General features: G+C 38.5%; 2 protein-coding genes across 9 annotated transcripts in view; one reads left to right on the forward strand and one right to left on the reverse strand.

Annotated features, from left to right (window-relative positions):
* Positions 1-11,805, forward strand: part of DAW1 (dynein assembly factor with WD repeats 1) — a 30,947-nt gene extending 19,142 nt beyond the window's left edge. For both annotated transcript variants that reach the window (XM_054040931.1, XM_054040930.1), the window contains exons 9-13: positions 4,105-4,207; positions 6,011-6,125; positions 8,305-8,381; positions 10,227-10,389; positions 11,384-11,805. In XM_054040931.1, coding sequence (XP_053896906.1) covers positions 4,105-4,207; positions 6,011-6,125; positions 8,305-8,381; positions 10,227-10,389; positions 11,384-11,418 — 493 coding nt within the window. In that variant the 3' untranslated portion in view covers positions 11,419-11,805. The remainder of the gene's footprint in view (positions 1-4,104; positions 4,208-6,010; positions 6,126-8,304; positions 8,382-10,226; positions 10,390-11,383) is intronic.
* Positions 11,806-15,360: 3,555 nt separating this feature from the next.
* SPHKAP (SPHK1 interactor, AKAP domain containing) overlaps positions 15,361-18,307 on the reverse strand; it is a 110,997-nt gene continuing 108,050 nt past the window's right edge. For all 7 annotated transcript variants that reach the window (XM_054040022.1, XM_054040021.1, XM_054040017.1 and 4 more), the window contains one exon: positions 15,361-17,602. In XM_054040022.1, the coding sequence (XP_053895997.1) occupies positions 17,459-17,602 (144 nt within the window). In that variant the 3' untranslated portion in view covers positions 15,361-17,458. The remainder of the gene's footprint in view (positions 17,603-18,307) is intronic.

Here is an 18,307-nt window from a genome sequence, read left to right on the forward strand (position 1 = left end):
TGCAGATATTTTTTTTGAACAGCTCTTTCTTCCATCTTCTTCTTGTTTGATCCTGCACTGAAGTCAAAGTCTTAGTTTTTTAATGTTGCATTCTTTTTCTGCAGAAATGATTGAAATGTTACAGATTCAGCATTGTGACTTTACTTCAGGATCAAATAGCAGGAGATGGACTGTGAAGGAGGAAGCTCTTATTTAAACACCAGTAGTTCTGGTAATTAGTAGTGTGGAAAGAATTAAAAAATGTGAAAGTTGAATGGATTGTTTTAGTCTGATATGCTTGAAAAATTTCCCCAGGATATAAGTCACTTGTGAACTTACTGAGTGCTCTCATGTCTCTGAAACATGTGCAGTCCCGCTGGATGTATCAGAGTAATTATTAACATTAATTATTGATCTCCGTGGAATAACATCAGCAGAAAGCAGCTACAGAAGTGAAGTTGAACCTGCTAAGAAGTGATTGATATATAACTTGTCATTAGGCTAGTGATAACTAGTGAAACATTCACCAGTGTGCGAAGTAGATTTGTGACTTATCTCCTATGAATTCTGCAAGCACCAGAGAGTGGCATGATCATACAGCCTTTAGAGGTGTCAGCAATAGCTGGCAGTATTCACTAGAGCATGTAGTATTATTAGTAGCAGCAGTGGTAATCTAGTTTATTTTGTGTGGGCTGCAGTCACTAGAGGGCAATATAGTCATGCCCTCCTGTCTAGGTCTGGTATCTTACCTATTAGAGTGCAGTGATGCATATGTATACTATTAAAGGAGGACAGACGCACACATTTAGAATATTGTTAGCGCTGAGCTAATAATTTAACTATGTATAATGAACTCAGCTAATTTTGCCTTTCTTTGTGCTTGAGGAATATACATAAATAGATCATATTTTCTTCAAGGCTATTTTATTTGAATATGCTCTGGATTTTTTGTGGAGTTTGGTTTTTATTGTAGGGATCATGATTACGATATGCTGTATTTGATACTGGATATTCTAAATTTCAGTTGTTCTGGTTAGTTGTGATTGGTCCCAATATTGCATGGTATTGTTTCTGCTATCTGACTAGCTGGGCATACTTTATTATCCTGGGGAAAATTTGAAGATGGAACTAGCATGTTGAATCCCTAAAGGAGACATAGCAGATAAACAGGATTAGGGAGTTTTAGAAAATCTTAAACCTTTAACTTTGATCCCCATAGACCTTTTCCATGGGCAGATTCCTAGAAAAAAATCAAAATTTTAATTTAATTACATTTTTCTCTCATCACAGTCACACAAATGTACTTGTGTGCATTGTCCTAGTTAGAGCCAGTTGAAAAATGCCAAATATTTTTTGTGGGAAATTTCAAAACTTTTTTTTTCTTTTTTTTTTTTAAATTTTCCTCTGAATATTTTTCAGTTTTCTGACAAAAAACTGAAACCAAAATGAAAATTACTATTTTTGGTTAAAAAAATGGTTTTCAAAAACAAAATGGAATTTTTGTTCTGAAAATGAAAATTCTTACCAAAACTTAAAGATTTTTACTGAAAAAAAATTGGTTTTCATTTTTTTGTGGAAAAAATACAAACCCATTTTTTATCAGAAGAGTTTCGATGAAAAAATTTCAACCCGTTCTAGCCCAAGCTGAGAATGGTACAGTCAGAAACTTGTCTGGCCCATTTAAATGCCTATAATTTGAGTTTGGTGAGGGACTATGAAATCATTGTGCAACTGCAATGTTAATAGTCAGTGTCCCATCATACAAAATATACCATTTCTGTTGTGAATACTTGAGCATCTAAGCTTAAAATTAACTGTCCAGGAGCATTTGTGCCAGTAAATGTGGCTCTAATGTTCATGAAAGGTGAGCACAAAATGGGTAAGAATGAAATTTGAATGAAAATGTTTTCATGCAATTTCGCCAACTCTGATTATTATATAGATTTTTCCTAATTGAATTGCTGACAAATTACAGTTTATGTGAAATATGTTCAAACATTCTGCTATTTAGGCATCGAATATATTGCTGTATTACATGTCCATCCCAACTGGATATGTATACAAAAGTTTGAAGCAACCACCATTCTTCCTCTGTGTTTGTAAAGAGAGACCTTGACCCTGATGGGGGTTTCTGGGTGCTGCATAACAAAATAACAATAGTACAAATGGCCAAATAATATGTTCATAAAACCAAAGTACTCCCCACCATTTAGTTATTGTAAAAAGGTCAACATAATCACAACAGAACAGGAAACACATAATTAGGAAATAAATAGAGTAATCTGTTAAAGGGACACCAATGTAATAGGTTTCTTTTGTTACAGTAAACAAAATTGGATTCAATTATTCAGAAGATTTGCTTTTGTGAACCTTTCATTTAGTGTATACAATAATAGAGGCCTCTCTCTTTCTTGTCTAATCATTTTTAAAAAAAAGAATATTCTGAATTACTTACCAGTAGTTTCATTTTGTTGCTTGTCTGGTCATTAACTTGATTAATTGTTAAACCTGTAGATGTTTTCTATTAACAATAACGTGATATATCCCCTAATTTACAGGCCCTCTAATATATTTATCAATAAATTTCTTCCAGAGCTCAGTGCTTTATAGCCCCCATTAATCTAGAATGGACATTGATGGCTAATTACTCAGCTCAGTTCAGCAAAGCTGTCTGAAGAGTTTAACAGATTACTAGTGTTGCCAATTTTATACATTTGATTAAATAATGTATGGTCTGGATCACTACAATGGTTGTTCTTTTAGTCAAAACAGGGTCTAAATACAGTGAGGTCCCCACTAGTATTTGGATTGTGTCATATAGAACCTGATCTTGCACTAATTATACTGGCAAAACTAACAATGATTTAAATGGGAGTTTTGTGCACAATTGGGCTCATAGTTGTGCACATTTTGGCTTTTGGTTTTTATAGATTTTTGTTTCCTTCTTTGGGAATGTCATCTGCAGAGATTTATATTTATTTTGTTAATTAAAATATATATTAATAAATCAGCCATTTACTATGGTGCTCTGAAACATTATTTTTAAAATGATTTTTGGAGATATGAAAGTGACAGTGACCGTACTAAATGTATATACATGATTACATTGTGTTCCTTTCACAATACTGTCTATTCTGAACATTACAGCTATTTTTATCAAACATTTTTAAATACAAAAACCTGCCTCCATTTTTTTATCGAGGGGATTCTCAAAGAATCTGTTAACTCTTGATGTGACCTTTCTTCTGAAGCACATTTATTGAACCAGAGCATATTAAAGAATGACAAACAGAGAACTGTAATGGCCCAGAGGACTAGTGATGGGACATGGAGTTCTTTACCAATAGGTCACCAGCTGGAATCCAGCCCTGGTTACAAGTGATCAAAAATTGTGAAATGAGCCAGTGGGTTACACTTGAATTTATAACAGACATATCCATTTCACTAAATGTCTCCCTTATTGGTAGGCTCAACAGAGCAGCTCAGATTTATTAAGAGTTTGAAATCTATCAATTTGCTCCCAATTCATCAAGTGCTTAAACACATCTTAACTTTTATGTACGCCCTTAAATCCTGTTGACTTCAATAGCGCTTAAACAAGTGCTTAAAGTTAAGCATGAGCTTAAGTTCCTTGCTGAATTGGGGTCTCACTGAGCTACTTCGTTCAAGGTCATTGATGAGACATATTGTCAGAGCAGTGAGGAGAAACTTGCTCTATTTCTGTCTGGGCTCTACTTGCACTGTGAATGAATAGAAGACTTCACTAGTGTTGCCAGTCTGCTACAATTTATTAGCTCCAAATTCATGTCAAAGATTTTTCTAAAGGAGAAAGTAGTAGAAATGGGGCTTCTTTCCACAGTACTCCTAGCCACTTTTGGTATAAGAGAATGGAAATGGATGCTGATGTGCCACTAGAATGCTGAACCAGCCTCGCTCTGTTTTAGACAAAGTCAGCCAAACCCTGCTCACCTAACACCAGGAATTTCAGTGACTAGTGGATGAGGCAGAAAGGATTTGACCCATTAACTATACTATCATTCTAGCTTACTTATAAACATATACCTTTATACCTATCTCAGTTTTGATGCAAATGCACAAATATGAATTTTAATTCTCTTTTGCTAGGAAGTTGCATACTTTAATAGGTCATCGGGCAGAAATTAGCAGTGCACAATTCAACTGGGACTGCTCTCTAATTGTTACGGGATCGATGGACAAAACATGCATGGTAAGATAATTGGATCTTTACAGAAACCTCCTGTATAGTCTGTCTGTTGCTATTCATGTTACACAACAAATAATTCACTGTAAGATTTCATTTAGGACACAATTAATTCCTGTACTCTTTGTTATAGCTGCAGAAAATCTTTGTAACTTATTCAGAATCCATTTTGTATAATGAACCTTTTAACTGACTGCTGGTTTGTAGCAGTCTCCCAGTAAACTGAAAGGCAGGCCTTGGTGCTCCATTACAACTAATTTCCTCTAATTTGTTTCATAAAAAGAGAAAAGATTGTCTTGGGGTTGAGGCCCTGGACTGTTACTCAGGAGATCTGTTCTCTGCTTCTGCTCCAACTTCCTTGGTGACCTTGGGCAAATCACTAAGGGACAGATTTTCAAAACTGGCCTGTAGTAATGAGTGCCTGTGATTTTCGATGCCAAATTTTAGAAATCTGTGGCCTGACTTTCAGAGGGGATGAGTAGCCACAACTCTGAACACTATAAAAAGCAACAGAGAGTCCTGTGGCACCTTTAAGACAAACAGATGTATTGGAACATAAACTTTCGTGGGTGAATACCCACTTCGTCAGATGCATGTCTGAACACTATGTTGGTCTTAAACTTTCTGTATCACAGTTCTCCATCTGTAAAATGGGAATAAGGCAGTATCACTTCTTAAGGGTCAGCTGCTACCAGGAGAAGCGGAAGTCATGCTGATAATTAAGAGGGAGGCACAAGAGGCAGTGTGGAGAGAGATGTCCTCTTGATAGATCCTCAAAATCCATGTGATCTGGGTGCCAACCTACCTGCTTCTTTTGTGATAGGGGAACTTGCACCCTGGCAGAAGTTGAAGGAAACTCCACAAGAAAACCTTATGGAGCTTTCTTACCCATGTGGATTTTTTGTGTAGGTTCATGGTTTGTCCCATATTGAACACAGAACTAAAATGAACAGGGATTTTAGTACTGGCTATATTAAAACAGGAATACAAAAAATAGCTTGGACAGTATTATGAAAAGCCTGCCATTCTGTCTGACTGCTGAGAGCCTTTTTACTACCTGCCTGAGAGGAGCACATGTGCTAGGTGCAGAAGTGAACTAATTTGGTTAGATTCACTTACCAGATCCTGCACATTGTGTTCAGCAGATTGCATATTAGCTACCTTGATAATAAAGTTCTCTTGATTAGCTGTAAATAGCCACAGATGTTCTGTCTCTCTTTAAGGTTGCATATGCAGATTATAGCATTTCAGATGAAAACTGGTTCTTTCCCCACATATGAATTCTCTCTCTCATTCTTTTCTGCCAGTTTTTGGAATTCAGTGAATTTACTCACAGGTCCTTGGTGTACGAATGCATTTTTTGTAAATGACAAATTATTTAATTAGTACATATCATTCAGGAAAGATCTGACTATGGGTAGTGACACATATCAATTTGTAAGCAGGAACTTCTCTATTGATTTCAATAGAGAATTCTGCTTAAGTGATATCACATTAAACTTGTAAAAATGAAGCACAAAATTTAACAGACATGCAATATTTCCTGTGCATTACACTGGCTAAGCAAATAAATTTCCTCTCCACTGGTTTAAATCCAGGGTAGTCATGCAATAATACATTTATTAAGGTATTACATTCTGTTATGCACTAAATCAATGCATATATGATTTGTATGTAATCAGTCACAATACTGATTGACTGACTATATACACATCTAGCAATTCAAGGCAAAATAAATAGTAAGTTTGCTTATGATTGCCTGTAATTACTTGGATAGGGTTTTATTTATTGCTTTTTATCCACATGCAGCTGTGGAATGCTGTGACCGGGACACGTGTGGCAACTTTAACAGGTCATGATGATGAAGTATTAGATGTGTGTTTTGATTATACGGGCCAGCGTATTGCAACTTCCTCAGCTGATGGTAGGTGAATTGATCGGGGCTAGCACTGTGTTTTCATATACTGGTAGCTGAGTGAATGTTAGAGCAGCCCTTAGGCCTCTGGCTGACCCCAAGAACAGAGGAACGCAGTGGTAGCATAAACATTACTTTGCCCTTCCCCTCTGCTTCTGTGCTGGGTGCCGCTTGGCCAAACCCAGAAAATCTGGGCTAGACTATCTGGATCAAGATGTATTTAAGGAATCTTTATATATTTATATTTATATATATATATATATATAGAGAGAGAGAGAGAGAGAGAGAGAGAGAGATTAAAAAGATTTCTCCCAAAGTTAAAATTCTCTCATTTTTCAAAAAGAACAAGGAGTACTTGTGGCACCTTAGAGACTAACAAATTTATTTGAGCATAAGCTTTCGTGGGCTAAAACCCACTTCATTGGATGCATGCAGTGGAAAATACAGTAGGAAGACATATATACACAGAGGACATGAAAAAATGGGTGTTGCCATACTAACTATAATGAGAGTAATCAATTAAGGTGGGCTATTATCAGCAGGAGAAAAAAACTTTTGTAGTGATAATCAGGATGGCCCATTTCCAATAGTTGAAAAGACAGTGTGAGTAACAGTAGGGGAAAAAATTAGCATTGGGAAATAGATTTTACTTTGTGTAATGACCCATCCACTCCCAGTCTTTATTCAAGTCTAATTTAATGGTGTCCAGTTTGCAAATTAATTCCAATTCTGCAGTTTCTTGTTGGAGTCTGTTTTTGAAGTTTTTTTTATTGGAGTATTGCGACTTTGGGGTTTGTAATTGAGTGACCAGAGAGGTTGAAGTGTTCTCCGACTGGTTTTTGAATGTTATAATTCTTGACGTCTGATTTGTGTCCATTTATTCTTTTGCGTAGTGACTGTCCGGTTTGGCCAATGTACATGGCAGAGGGGCATTGCTGGCACATGATGGCATACATCATGGTGATACAGACTAACATGGCTACCACTCTGAAACCTCTCATCTTTCAGACTTTCATCTTCTTCAAGATGCCTTGTCCAGTTAACCTCAAGCTTTCTGGGGAAATAAATTCTCTTGTGGTTGAAAGTGCATGAGCGACTGCAGGGAGAAAATAGCTTTTGGATGAAGCTTAGGTCTGAGTGGCACAAATTTGTGCTTAAACGGAAAGCTAGTTAGTCTTACAAATGAAACTATTACTATGGCTTCCTAGTACTTAATGAGAATACATAACAATGAGGGGGTGAAATAAACAATTTAGTTTCATGATTGTGTTCAGCAGATTGCACATTAGCTACCTTGATAATAAAATTGTCTCTTGATTAGCTTTAAATAGCCACAGATTTTCTCTCTCTCTTTTAGTCCGCTATGCAGATTATAGCATTTCAGGTGTTCTGCATGGTTCTTATTTCTCATGAGTCAAAATAAATAGTTTTCTGTATTCCAGCCCCCTTGTTTTTTTGTTTCAATATTAGCACATATTAATGATGTATATGTTATTGCATGTTTATTCATTAAGTGGGTGTTTTACATCTTCCTTTGAAGTGTTTGGTACCAACCACTGTCAGGGACAGGATATCAGACCACTGGTCTGATCTGGTTTGGGAGTTCCTATGTTAGGAAGTAAAATAATGTAATTTATGACAAACACTTTGTGACAATGTAGGCCTACAGAAGCCCAATCACTTGGGACACTTACTAGATTGGTCAAAACACTAGCAAACATGCAGTATTTGATTACACAAAGGTTATATACAAATTGTGGGTGTATATTTAGAAGTCATACAGTGGAAGCCATTAAAAAGTCAATATTTTCCTACCATAGCACAGATATTTCCTGACCTACTTTATGTATACGGGAAACCTGTGGTGATTTCAAATATCACCATGTACTTAAATGTTGACAAATCATGACTTTTTACAGGCAACCACTGCATGGATCCAATCCTGAAAATATGCGTGTGAGTCTGTGGGTTTCCTTGTGTGAGAAAAGTTACTCATGTTTGTATTTGAAGAATCAGGCCTTAAATTAGTTATTCCTAATACAGGACTTTCTTCTGCTTCCACTGAAGTCAGTGGCAAAACTTCCATTGACTCCAGTGGGTCCAAGCTGAGGAGTACCACCAGTGAATGTAAACACTTTATATATAGACTTAAGCAAAACAGTCACAAATGGTTTTTCTTCTAATACAGGATCAGCAAGAGTTTACAATGCTGAAACAAAAAAATGCATTGCAAAGCTGGAAGGTCATGGAGGTGAAATTTCTAAGGTGAGTTGTGTAGTGGTTTCTGCCTCCTCTTTTTTTATTTCTAAGTGACATCATGCTAACCAGCAATTATTACATGTCATTGGCATAAGTTTCAAAATGAAATGTAAGCATGGATTTTTATAGCCCATTTGTAGTGGTTTCTGCCTCCTCTTTTTTTATTTCTAAGTGACATCATGCTAACCAGCAATTATTACATGTCATTGGCATAAGTTTCAAAATGAAATGTAAGCATGGATTTTTATAGCCCATTGGTGAGTGCTTACTTAGGATGCTATCTTCCAAGACTTTTCAGCTTCCAGTTGGGATGGGGAACAGGGTTCAGACAAGCTGCTTCCCTGATTTTGCCAATTTAGGGGCCTTTGAACCCCTCCTTACTCTGTTTTATTCCTCTGTGCAGCTGGGGTGGAGGCCCATGTCTCTAAGGTGAAATACTAAGGGTAAAATTTTTCAAGTGCCTAAGTCCCATTTTCAAAAGAACATATTCATGTTGGAGCCTATGCCTCTTTGAAAGTCAGGTGCCCAAGTCAATTTTGAAAATAGAATGAAGGCTCCTAATTGACTTAGGTGCTTTTGAAATTTTACCCTAAAGGCAAAGATTGTTATTTAATTATTGCAATTCTTCCTGCTTGTCATTCAAGTGGATCATTATTTCATGATTTATGTGAGCACTCAAACCAGTGTGCAGGCCCATGATGCTTTAATTGTTTGGTGATTTCCAAGTTTGAAATATTAACTTTTTAGGAGCTAGGCTAGTTCTTGGCAAAAAAATAAAGTCTTGCTGTTTGTAATCTGGTGGGTCTGTCCACCAGCTTGGGGACAAAATAATCAGCCACACCAACTCTGTTTTTAGCCTTCAGAACAGTGGCTTTTATTCTTCTCTCACACAAAAACAAAAATATGAACAAGTAACAAAAGCGATAGTCCTGACCTGGACCAATACTGCAGAGTCCTCTACCGTCCACTATGTCAAGGTTCACGGCCCTCCCTTACTCTCAAGGTGACCACAAGGCTTACCTGCCTTGTTGCTCAGGGAAGTGTTTGTATCTCCTCCTTCTCTTACAGACCTAGATCCTCACTTATATCTTCCATCTGGGAATCAGAGCCAATCATTAGCTGGATCAGCTGGCTGCTGGGCTTCTCCTTAGGCTAGGGCTTTCTGCTTCCTTGCTCTGTAGAACCTTAAAAGGGCAGGCTGCTCTGTTACACCGTTTCCCTACATTCATTTGATTATTAAAATCCGGTAGTGAGAGAAAGTTAGATTGAGAAAGGATAGCCTTATCTTACCTACTATGTTCTATGCAATACTTCGTTTCTTCCGGTTTAAAAGAGAAGGGGCCAGTGGCAGGGCATTCTCCATCAAGGGCCCTAATTCTGGAACTAGCTTCTCTACCTGGGAGCCAGAATTTGCCTTTTGGGCACACTGAATGCTGCTCTGTCTTTGCATATATCACATGGAAGGATGTGATAATACGGGGAGTCTGTTGTTTTGCAAGTTCATTTTTTTCAGGGTGGGGGGGAAGAGGCACGATATGTTGGGCACTGTTACTAGCCAATAATTCACAAATAGTCTGTGTGATGACATTTTTAATTGTGTAATAAACCCAATATAGTGAGGTTATGCTCCTTAAATTATATATGAGGAGTTAAAAACATATGCAAACCTGGCAATGTAAAGTAAGTGGTCTTTAATGGGAGTTAAACTATTATAGGGAATTACCTCATTTCACATAAAACACTTTCAAATATACATACAGTGAAAGCTACAGTATATAAATCATGCTTTCTCTTCCAGTTATATAGGCTGGAATGCTAACTGGTGTCACTTTTCTTGTCACTGTTTTAAAGATCTGCTTCAATCCTCAAGGTAGTCGTATCCTAACAGCCAGCTCTGATAAAACAGCTCGACTTTGGGACCCTCATACAGGACAATGCATTCAAATATTAGAGGGACACACTGATGAGATATTCTCATGTGCTTTCAACTACAAAGGCGATATCATCATTACAGGTAACTATCTGGGATTTGTTTGTACTGTTTTATATTTTGAAACAAAACATGTACTTGGACCATTCTACACATGTTGAGAGCACCAGTGACTTCCAACACATAGCCAAGGTAGAATGAGAAATGCACTTAAGAACTGTGGTTCAATTTCATACTGCTATGATCAAATTTGAATATAGGCATGGACAAAGCTTTAGGTTAAACCCTGCTACCTTTTCCATTGGCATGCCCTATCCACAAAACAGCTGACCCAGTCCAGTTCACACACTGCATGCACCGTGAGGGAATAGGACAGGGGTTGGCAACCTTTGGCACACGGCTTGCTAGGGTAAGTCCCCTGGCGGGCCGGGCCAGTTTGTCTACCTGCCGCATTGGCAGGTTTGGCTGATCGCAACTCCCAGTGGCTGCGGTTCGCCGCTCCAGGCCAATGGGAGCCGCGGGAAGCGGCGCGGGCCGAGGGCTGTGCTGGCTGTGGCTTCCCGCCGCCCCCATTGACCTGGAGCAGTGAACAGTGGCCAGTGAGAGCCGTGGTCGGCCGAACCTGCCGACGCAGCAGGTAAACAAACTGGCCTGGCCTGCCAGGGTGCTTACCCTGGTGAGCTGCGTGCCAGAGGTTGCCGACCCCTGGGATAGCAGATGGGTAGGATGCAGAGAACCTCTGTAATGGGACTGAACTGTCAGTGTCTCTGGAGCTGTTTTCTGTGCAAGCTCCATCCACTTTAGAACAGAGGGAATCTTGTGAAAGGGTCAGGCATGAACAGTGGGTCCACAACTGCTTGGATCCACTTTTTGAACTCCACACATGGGGGGCAGGAGGGCAGCAGCCATACAGAGTACTACAGCTGCTGAAGCGCTCCAGTATCTCTTTGCAGACACAGGCAAGAGAAGTCTACTTGCACAGATCTGTCTACAGGCTAATTATTTAAGTATTAATTAAGAAGGAAAATATATACGGTAGGGGCAAAAGTAATCGCCCATAATATGTCTTTATTACTAGGGAGCAAGGATAACACCTGTAGGATATGGCGCTGACTGAAGATGAGGTATGGCTCAATTTGCTCGAAGCTTTGATCAACATCATAAGAGTAGTCAAAAATCAGCAGTCTGTCAGAACTCTGTTTTCCTTTTGCCCTCTTTGATAGTTTTCAGTCTTGCTGAAGTAGAGCAGTTCCCTGGACTTTGAAAGGCTTGACTCTTTGGACTGCTGAATTCAGCTAGTTATCTGTATCATTAGCACTAATACAATAGGTTAGCTGCATGTTTTGACAGGCCACTGTTCGTTTTTACATGTAACATTTGTAATAAAAAATAGCATCATGGTACTATTAAATGTGTAAAGGGCATTATTTGCACATCTCCTGTGAGTGTTTCTATAGTACATTTACTTTTTTGTATGTAATAAAATGTTTAGCAAAAGTGCTAAGTTGTATTAATTGTAGTGCAATGTTCTGACTGGGATATTTTGGGGAAAAACATGTATTAGTCATTGTTTATAAGTTACATTGTTATTACTAAATATGGAGCATGCAGCATTTAAAAAAAACCCTTTTTTTTTCATTCACCTCTTCACCTGGGGTGGGTGAAGAACCTCTAGTGGGGGCTGCCTCTTCCTTCCCCCCACCTCCCAGAAAAGCTGCTCTTTCTATGGAGAGACAGCGGAGTCTAGGACCTAGCTGGACAGTTCAGTCACCAATAACTGTGAAGAGGTGAGGAGGGCAGAATCAAAGTCATGAAAGGGGGAGGGGAGTTAGTGTGTCTGGGTGAGCGGGGAACAGAAGGTATTTGTGTGTGTCTGTGTGCAGTTTGTATTTTCCAAACACTATAACATCTCACTGAGCCATGTCCATGTGTTCCCCTCCTATGCAACTCAAGGAAACAGGATCCAGCAATACAAGGACTCTGCAGCTTTAAAGCAGCTGCAGAGCCAATGCATTTGTTCCCACCCTGTCCAATAAGAAGTGTGTGTGTGAGTGTGTGTGTGTGTGTGTGTGTGTGAGAGAGAGAGATTCATGGGACAGCAGCGTTCCAGCCGTGCGGTCCCATCCAGCTATACCAGGGACTCTGTCTTCCCTCAACCTCCAGAACTCCAAACCAGTCATTGCACTACAGCTGACCAGTAGCAGGGTTATCATTGGCTGCCAGCCTCTATGGATGAGCTCTGACCTCTCAGAGGGGGTTGATGGATTATGCAGCAGGAATCAAAGCTTTGTGGGGAACAGAGAGTGGGGAGAGGATGCGCTTATTATTTAGTGAGAGCCCCCTCTTCAACTCCTTGTGTCACTCCATGATTATTCTCACTTTGGGGCCCCTCAGACCTTTTGTGGAGGGATAGGAGGAGCACCCACTTAATCATCTTTTCTCTCCGTGCTGCTTTCCTGTGGCTTTCTCCACTCTCTCACTTTCCTCCTCAGCTGGTGGGAGGGTGGGTGTGCAGGAGCCTCACAAATAGCAGCCACTATCTTCCTATTAATCATTTGTAATTAGCCTGGTAGACCAGATGGCTCATTTAACTATTTGTCCTGCTAAATGCTAACATCTTTACAGCTGCAATCAAGTTATTTTCTAAGGGCCTATTCCCAATTATGACAATGGCTGCAGGACGGGATATATGAAACATTAAAACCAGTGGCATTATGCGTTCACTGGTAGTTGCCAAAGGCGTAGTATAGCCTCAGAGTAGTGGCTCTGCCTTGAATTAAATCTCTCCTTACACTGTCTGCTTTCCTTCTAAGCTAGAGATGATTTTTATTTATTAAATAGCTCTCATGGTCTCTGATCATATCCCTGACCAGTCTCCCTGACATTCTGAAAACTAGAATACATGATTCATGGTAACAGTCATTCTCTGCGGGTTATACAACCCTGTACTAAGGCCATGCAAGATAAACAGGCGGTGTCTGCAGCAAAACCTGCCTCTGGAAACAAATAAATCCTGAATTTAATAGGCTGACTGTAGGCAGATCATAATCATTCATACCTTGAGACACAGTAAAATGTTTTCAGCCTTGGTTAATTTAGCAAAGATTTGTGAGAAGACAATCTTTGATGTTAGCACAATGTATTAGGAAGAGTTTGGGTTATCAGAAATTAAGGATGCTAAACATAAAAAAAACAGACCCTACATATTAGTGAAAATTAAATTCCCATGCAAATGTTAGGACTACCAGTGCTGCAGCAAGATCTGGCTTAATTAAGAATTAAGTGCTTAATTCTGCCATCCTAACTTATGTTGAGGAGTTACTACTATACTCAGACAGGGAGTACTATAAACTTCATTGAATTTTAGTGCAGGCCAGATTCTGCCTCCTCTTTACGTGGGTGTGCAGTAGACTGAATGGAAGAACGAACTATAAGAAGACTTCCTGCATCCTCCCCCTCAAACCTAGGTACGGGTAAGGCAGAATTATTAGGCAGAGCCCCAAGCTGAGGCGCTATAGTGATCTCAGTCCAAGTGTAGGCTGCTGGCATTAGCTGAAGCTCCATAAAATATGGCGTTCTCCTTTCTGGTGAATTTCATCATTGCTCACTACATTTAAAATTCACTGTAATTTTGCAGCACAGTTTTTGATAGTGGACTCCCCCTTCCCACCCACCCCCAACCACCATTCTGATTTCCCAACCCAGTTAAGCCTGACCTTGGGTTTCCTTTTCTGTTCAGCAGTGGGAAAGGCTTTTTTTACACCTGACCATTAGGAGTATGCAGCATTTGTGACAATTAAATAAACTCAGGCATTTCTGCACTGCTTAACCAATGACAATAAGGAACCTGGTTTAGCTCTTGCCTCCCTCCTGCATTGAGCGAAAAAGGAGAGAGCGTAGCTATGGTTATTCTGAGCCTAATCCTGAGACCCAATGAGCACTTACCTCCCATATATTTCAATGGCGGTGCAGGTGCTCAGCATTTCAGGATCAGGTCCCATGTGATCTGAATAAAACTTGGAACCTCAGCAAAGCCCCAGCTCTCTGAATGGAAATGAAAATGAACCCATTCTTAAATGAGAAGTTAAAGGTATAACATGAATATAACATTGCATAGACACGGGTCTCTAAGCATGTTGGAAACAATTACAAGTTAGTGACAGTTACTTAAGTTCACCCACTTCTAAGATTTTAATTTAAGGTTTAAACCGTTAATATTGCTCGCTAGTTTGTTGCCAGCCCATTGCTCAAGAGTTGTGTGGAGCTGGATGAGTGAGGCTAATTACTCACTAAACTGAAATTTCAGAGCAGAATTTAGACACTCTCTGTGGGTCTAACAGTTCCTTTTTTAGACTTGTGTGACCTTAGTCTAGACAAGGTGGGTGAGGTAATATCTTTACTGGCCCAACAGAAGAGAACAGAAGATCTCCTCTGTGTGGCTTGAAAGCTTGTCTCTCTCACCAACAGAAGTTGGTCCAATAAAAGATAATTACCTCACCCACCTTGTCTCTCTAATATCCTGGAACTGATATGGCTACAACTAACCTGCATATAACCTTAGTATAAACAGGTTAATGTTTTATCAGTAGGACAATACCTCCAGCAGAACAGCGCCTTCTCACACTGTGCAGGGATATTGGTTTATTACTGATTCACTTCCTCCTATTGCAACTGATCCTCTGACCCTGTTTGGCTTCTGATATCTGTTAAGATCTAATCACCCACTCCATCGCTTTTTAAAACAGAGCTACAAGTAGAGATATAAGTCGTGGCTTGATTTTCAGAGGTGAGCAGCTACAAATCCCACGGAAGTCAGTGGGCACTAGAGATGAGCAGCACTTTTGAAAATTAGACCATAAATAAATAAAACTAGGGGCGTGAGCCTTTGAGGTGATGAGCGACCTCAACTTTGCGTTCAGCAAAAGCAGGTTTGGGAAGGCTAAATGATTGTCATGAATATTGTTTAGTTGGTCAAATAAAATGTATTACACAGTTTCCATTTCCAATAGGCAATAAAAACACAGCAACACCTTTTAGAAAGGCAAAGGGGACACATACTGTAACACAAATTTATTTCTGATTAGATTGCAACATTAAGAACTACTGTACAGAAGTAACTTCATCACACTGTTACAACCCAGTCATGATCGTTGTGCTTTGTAGGGTAAGTAAACATTTATTCTAGCACAGCAAAAGTTCGTATACTGACAACTAACTGGATTTAGTCTAAAAATAAATACCTTTTCCCATTTATTAGAACAAACAAAGTACTTTCAATCTGTAACACTCAATACGTACGTTATTAACAGTCAGCCTCTCCGAGATGCTGAGTACCCACAACTTCCACTGGCATCAATTGGAGCTGTGGAGCTTCAGCACTTCTCAGGAACAGGCCCAACAGCTGGACAGTTCAATTTGGTGTATATAGTAGATCAACCTTTATATTGGCAATAAAGTGACCTTGACTGTTCTGTGTATACTGTAGAGTAAATGTAGGGTTAGCCATGTACCTTTATCACATAGATATAGATAATGATTCACTGACAAATCTTTTCCCTAACAAATGAGTGTGAGAGCGTGGAAATGGATTTAATGATGGTAACACTGATAGTATGGCTCTTTTTCATAATTTATTTAAAACTATTTCAAAATTTTCAAAAATATTTAGTGCAAAATGATAATTATTTCAGGAAAAATTACAGAAGCATATACTGATATAAGGAAAGTAAACGATCTCTTTCATATAATTTTATCAGGGAAATACAGGTAGAATTTCTCTTACATCATTTAGTGTAGGGGAAAACAAAAAAGGAATGTTTGTGTTTTCAAAGAAGCAAATCACAGTATATGTGAAATTCAAACAATAGGAGCTTTGCTGCAATAAGCTGTTTTTTCCCCTTTAAATTCAAAACCAATCTCTTTGGCAGAGTCAAGAGAATTTATAATTACGTATATAATACTAACTGTTCTTCTCAACAGCAGTCTACTGTAGTTATATCAATGTTACTGTAATAACATGAACTGTCATTTTTAACCAAACATATATATCCAAAATGAGCAGATAGCCCTAAGGTAAACAAATGCTTATAGGTGCTAAGAATCATTTTGTATTTTTGTAAGTAACAAAAACAAAATTAAAGTTTAGATATGTGTATGACAATACAATCAGTTTTTCAGGTAGGATTATGCTCAGTTGATTTTTCTTTTTAATAATCAATTAAATTAGACTAACAATTATATAATCTCTTATATAGTGCTCTTTATCCATAGATCTTAAAGCATAAGATACTTTCATGAGAAAGTAACTGTCATCACCCCCTTTTCAGATAGGGAAACTGAGGCACAAAGGTGCTGTGACTTTCTCAAGGTGACACAGCAGGTCAGAGCTGGGATAGAACCCATATCTTCTGATTATCCACTGGTCCAAACTGCCTCTGATTAAAATGGAAAGGAATCAGAATGTTTTTAAAGAGTAATATTTGAGAGTTCCTCCAGAAAAACACAAGAATGGTGAAAGGCTATGGAGAAGAAATAAGTGGTCTCACATGAGAAAATTATAATGCATTTTCAGCAGCTTGTTATTGTATCATCTACCTGTAAAGGTCTAATAGCTCAAAGTCTTCTACCCCTTTAGACACGGTGAGGATTTTAAAAAATACTTATATATCTATATTATTTATCTAAAGATGCACATCCTCCTATGCATTCATTTGGCTGTCCGTCTGGAAAACACTAGCGTTCTAATAGTTAACCTGTACACATATTAGTGTTTTAAAAAGTGAATGTTGTTAGTGTATAATTCCATTTCAGTTGATTGAAATAATTAAAGGATATTAATAGAATATTTGATTATAGAAATATATCCTATTTTCATCCATCCTTCATATTATCCATTCACTTCAAAGGCAAAACACCCATCCTCTCCTAATACCGTACATCTGAAAGTACAATATGTCAAAGTTCTCCCACATGATATAACAGTATATGGTGCACCTTGATTTCACTTTGCTCAGTGTACAGTTGTGTGCACTGTCCGCAGAGTTTCTATATCTCTGCTCATTTTATGCACTGATGTTTGAAAATTAGAGCATTACACAAACCACTGCCACTTAAGCTGGATTAAAATGAAAATGCCAAACATTTACGAGGTTTCTTATCCCAATTCGAGAAGCCAGTCAAAGAGGCTAGGTGTCCTCTCCCTGCTTTCCTCATGTAGCTTGCAGTATTGTACCAGCGCATGAAAGATATCACCCACTTTCCAGGACTTCCGGTGAACTAACCGCATGACATCTAGAAACTAGATAAAATGGCACATTTAGGGTTTCATTCATTGTGTATTCTTAACCAGCTTTTGTTAAATAAACACATGCAAATAACTCTTCAGAGTATGATGACATTACTGAGCCCTGCCAGGGATCAGAACGCCACTGTTTCAGGCACTGCGTACACACAATAGCACTGCAATATGCTGAGGGGTCTGTCTATAAAATATGAATCTGAAAGTTGTCTACTTTTGGACATCTGGAAACGTTGCATTTCAAAGTCTATAATCTGTTCTTAATGACACCAGTTAAATCAAGAGCAATTCTGCTGAAATTAGTGAAGTTATTCCTGTTTACAGCTATGTGAGATCTTTAATCCTGATAAATAATTACAACCTTCCATGATATTGACAGCCCATTATCAAAATCTTAAGTACTGTATCTTGTACAACCCCAGGGATCCAACCTGAAGAGCTTAGATTTGAAGGAAAAATACTTTTCTCTTTCATTATCATAGTCAGTATTCTTGTTTGGTTACATTTCATTTATAGTCTTAAACAGCTGGAAAAAATCCTACATTGTATCCACTTTTGTGCTTTCCTATTTTAATAAAGGACTTCATAATGTCATGCATCTGGCCTATCTTTTTTCAGGCTTGGAAATGAAAATCAAAGCTTTTCATTTTCTTGAATTTCACAATCAATAACTAATTAGGCTCCATTTTATACATCTTCCAGTTT

This window comes from Malaclemys terrapin, chromosome 9, assembly GCF_027887155.1.
Source record: "Malaclemys terrapin pileata isolate rMalTer1 chromosome 9, rMalTer1.hap1, whole genome shotgun sequence".
NCBI lineage: Eukaryota > Metazoa > Chordata > Testudines > Emydidae > Malaclemys > Malaclemys terrapin.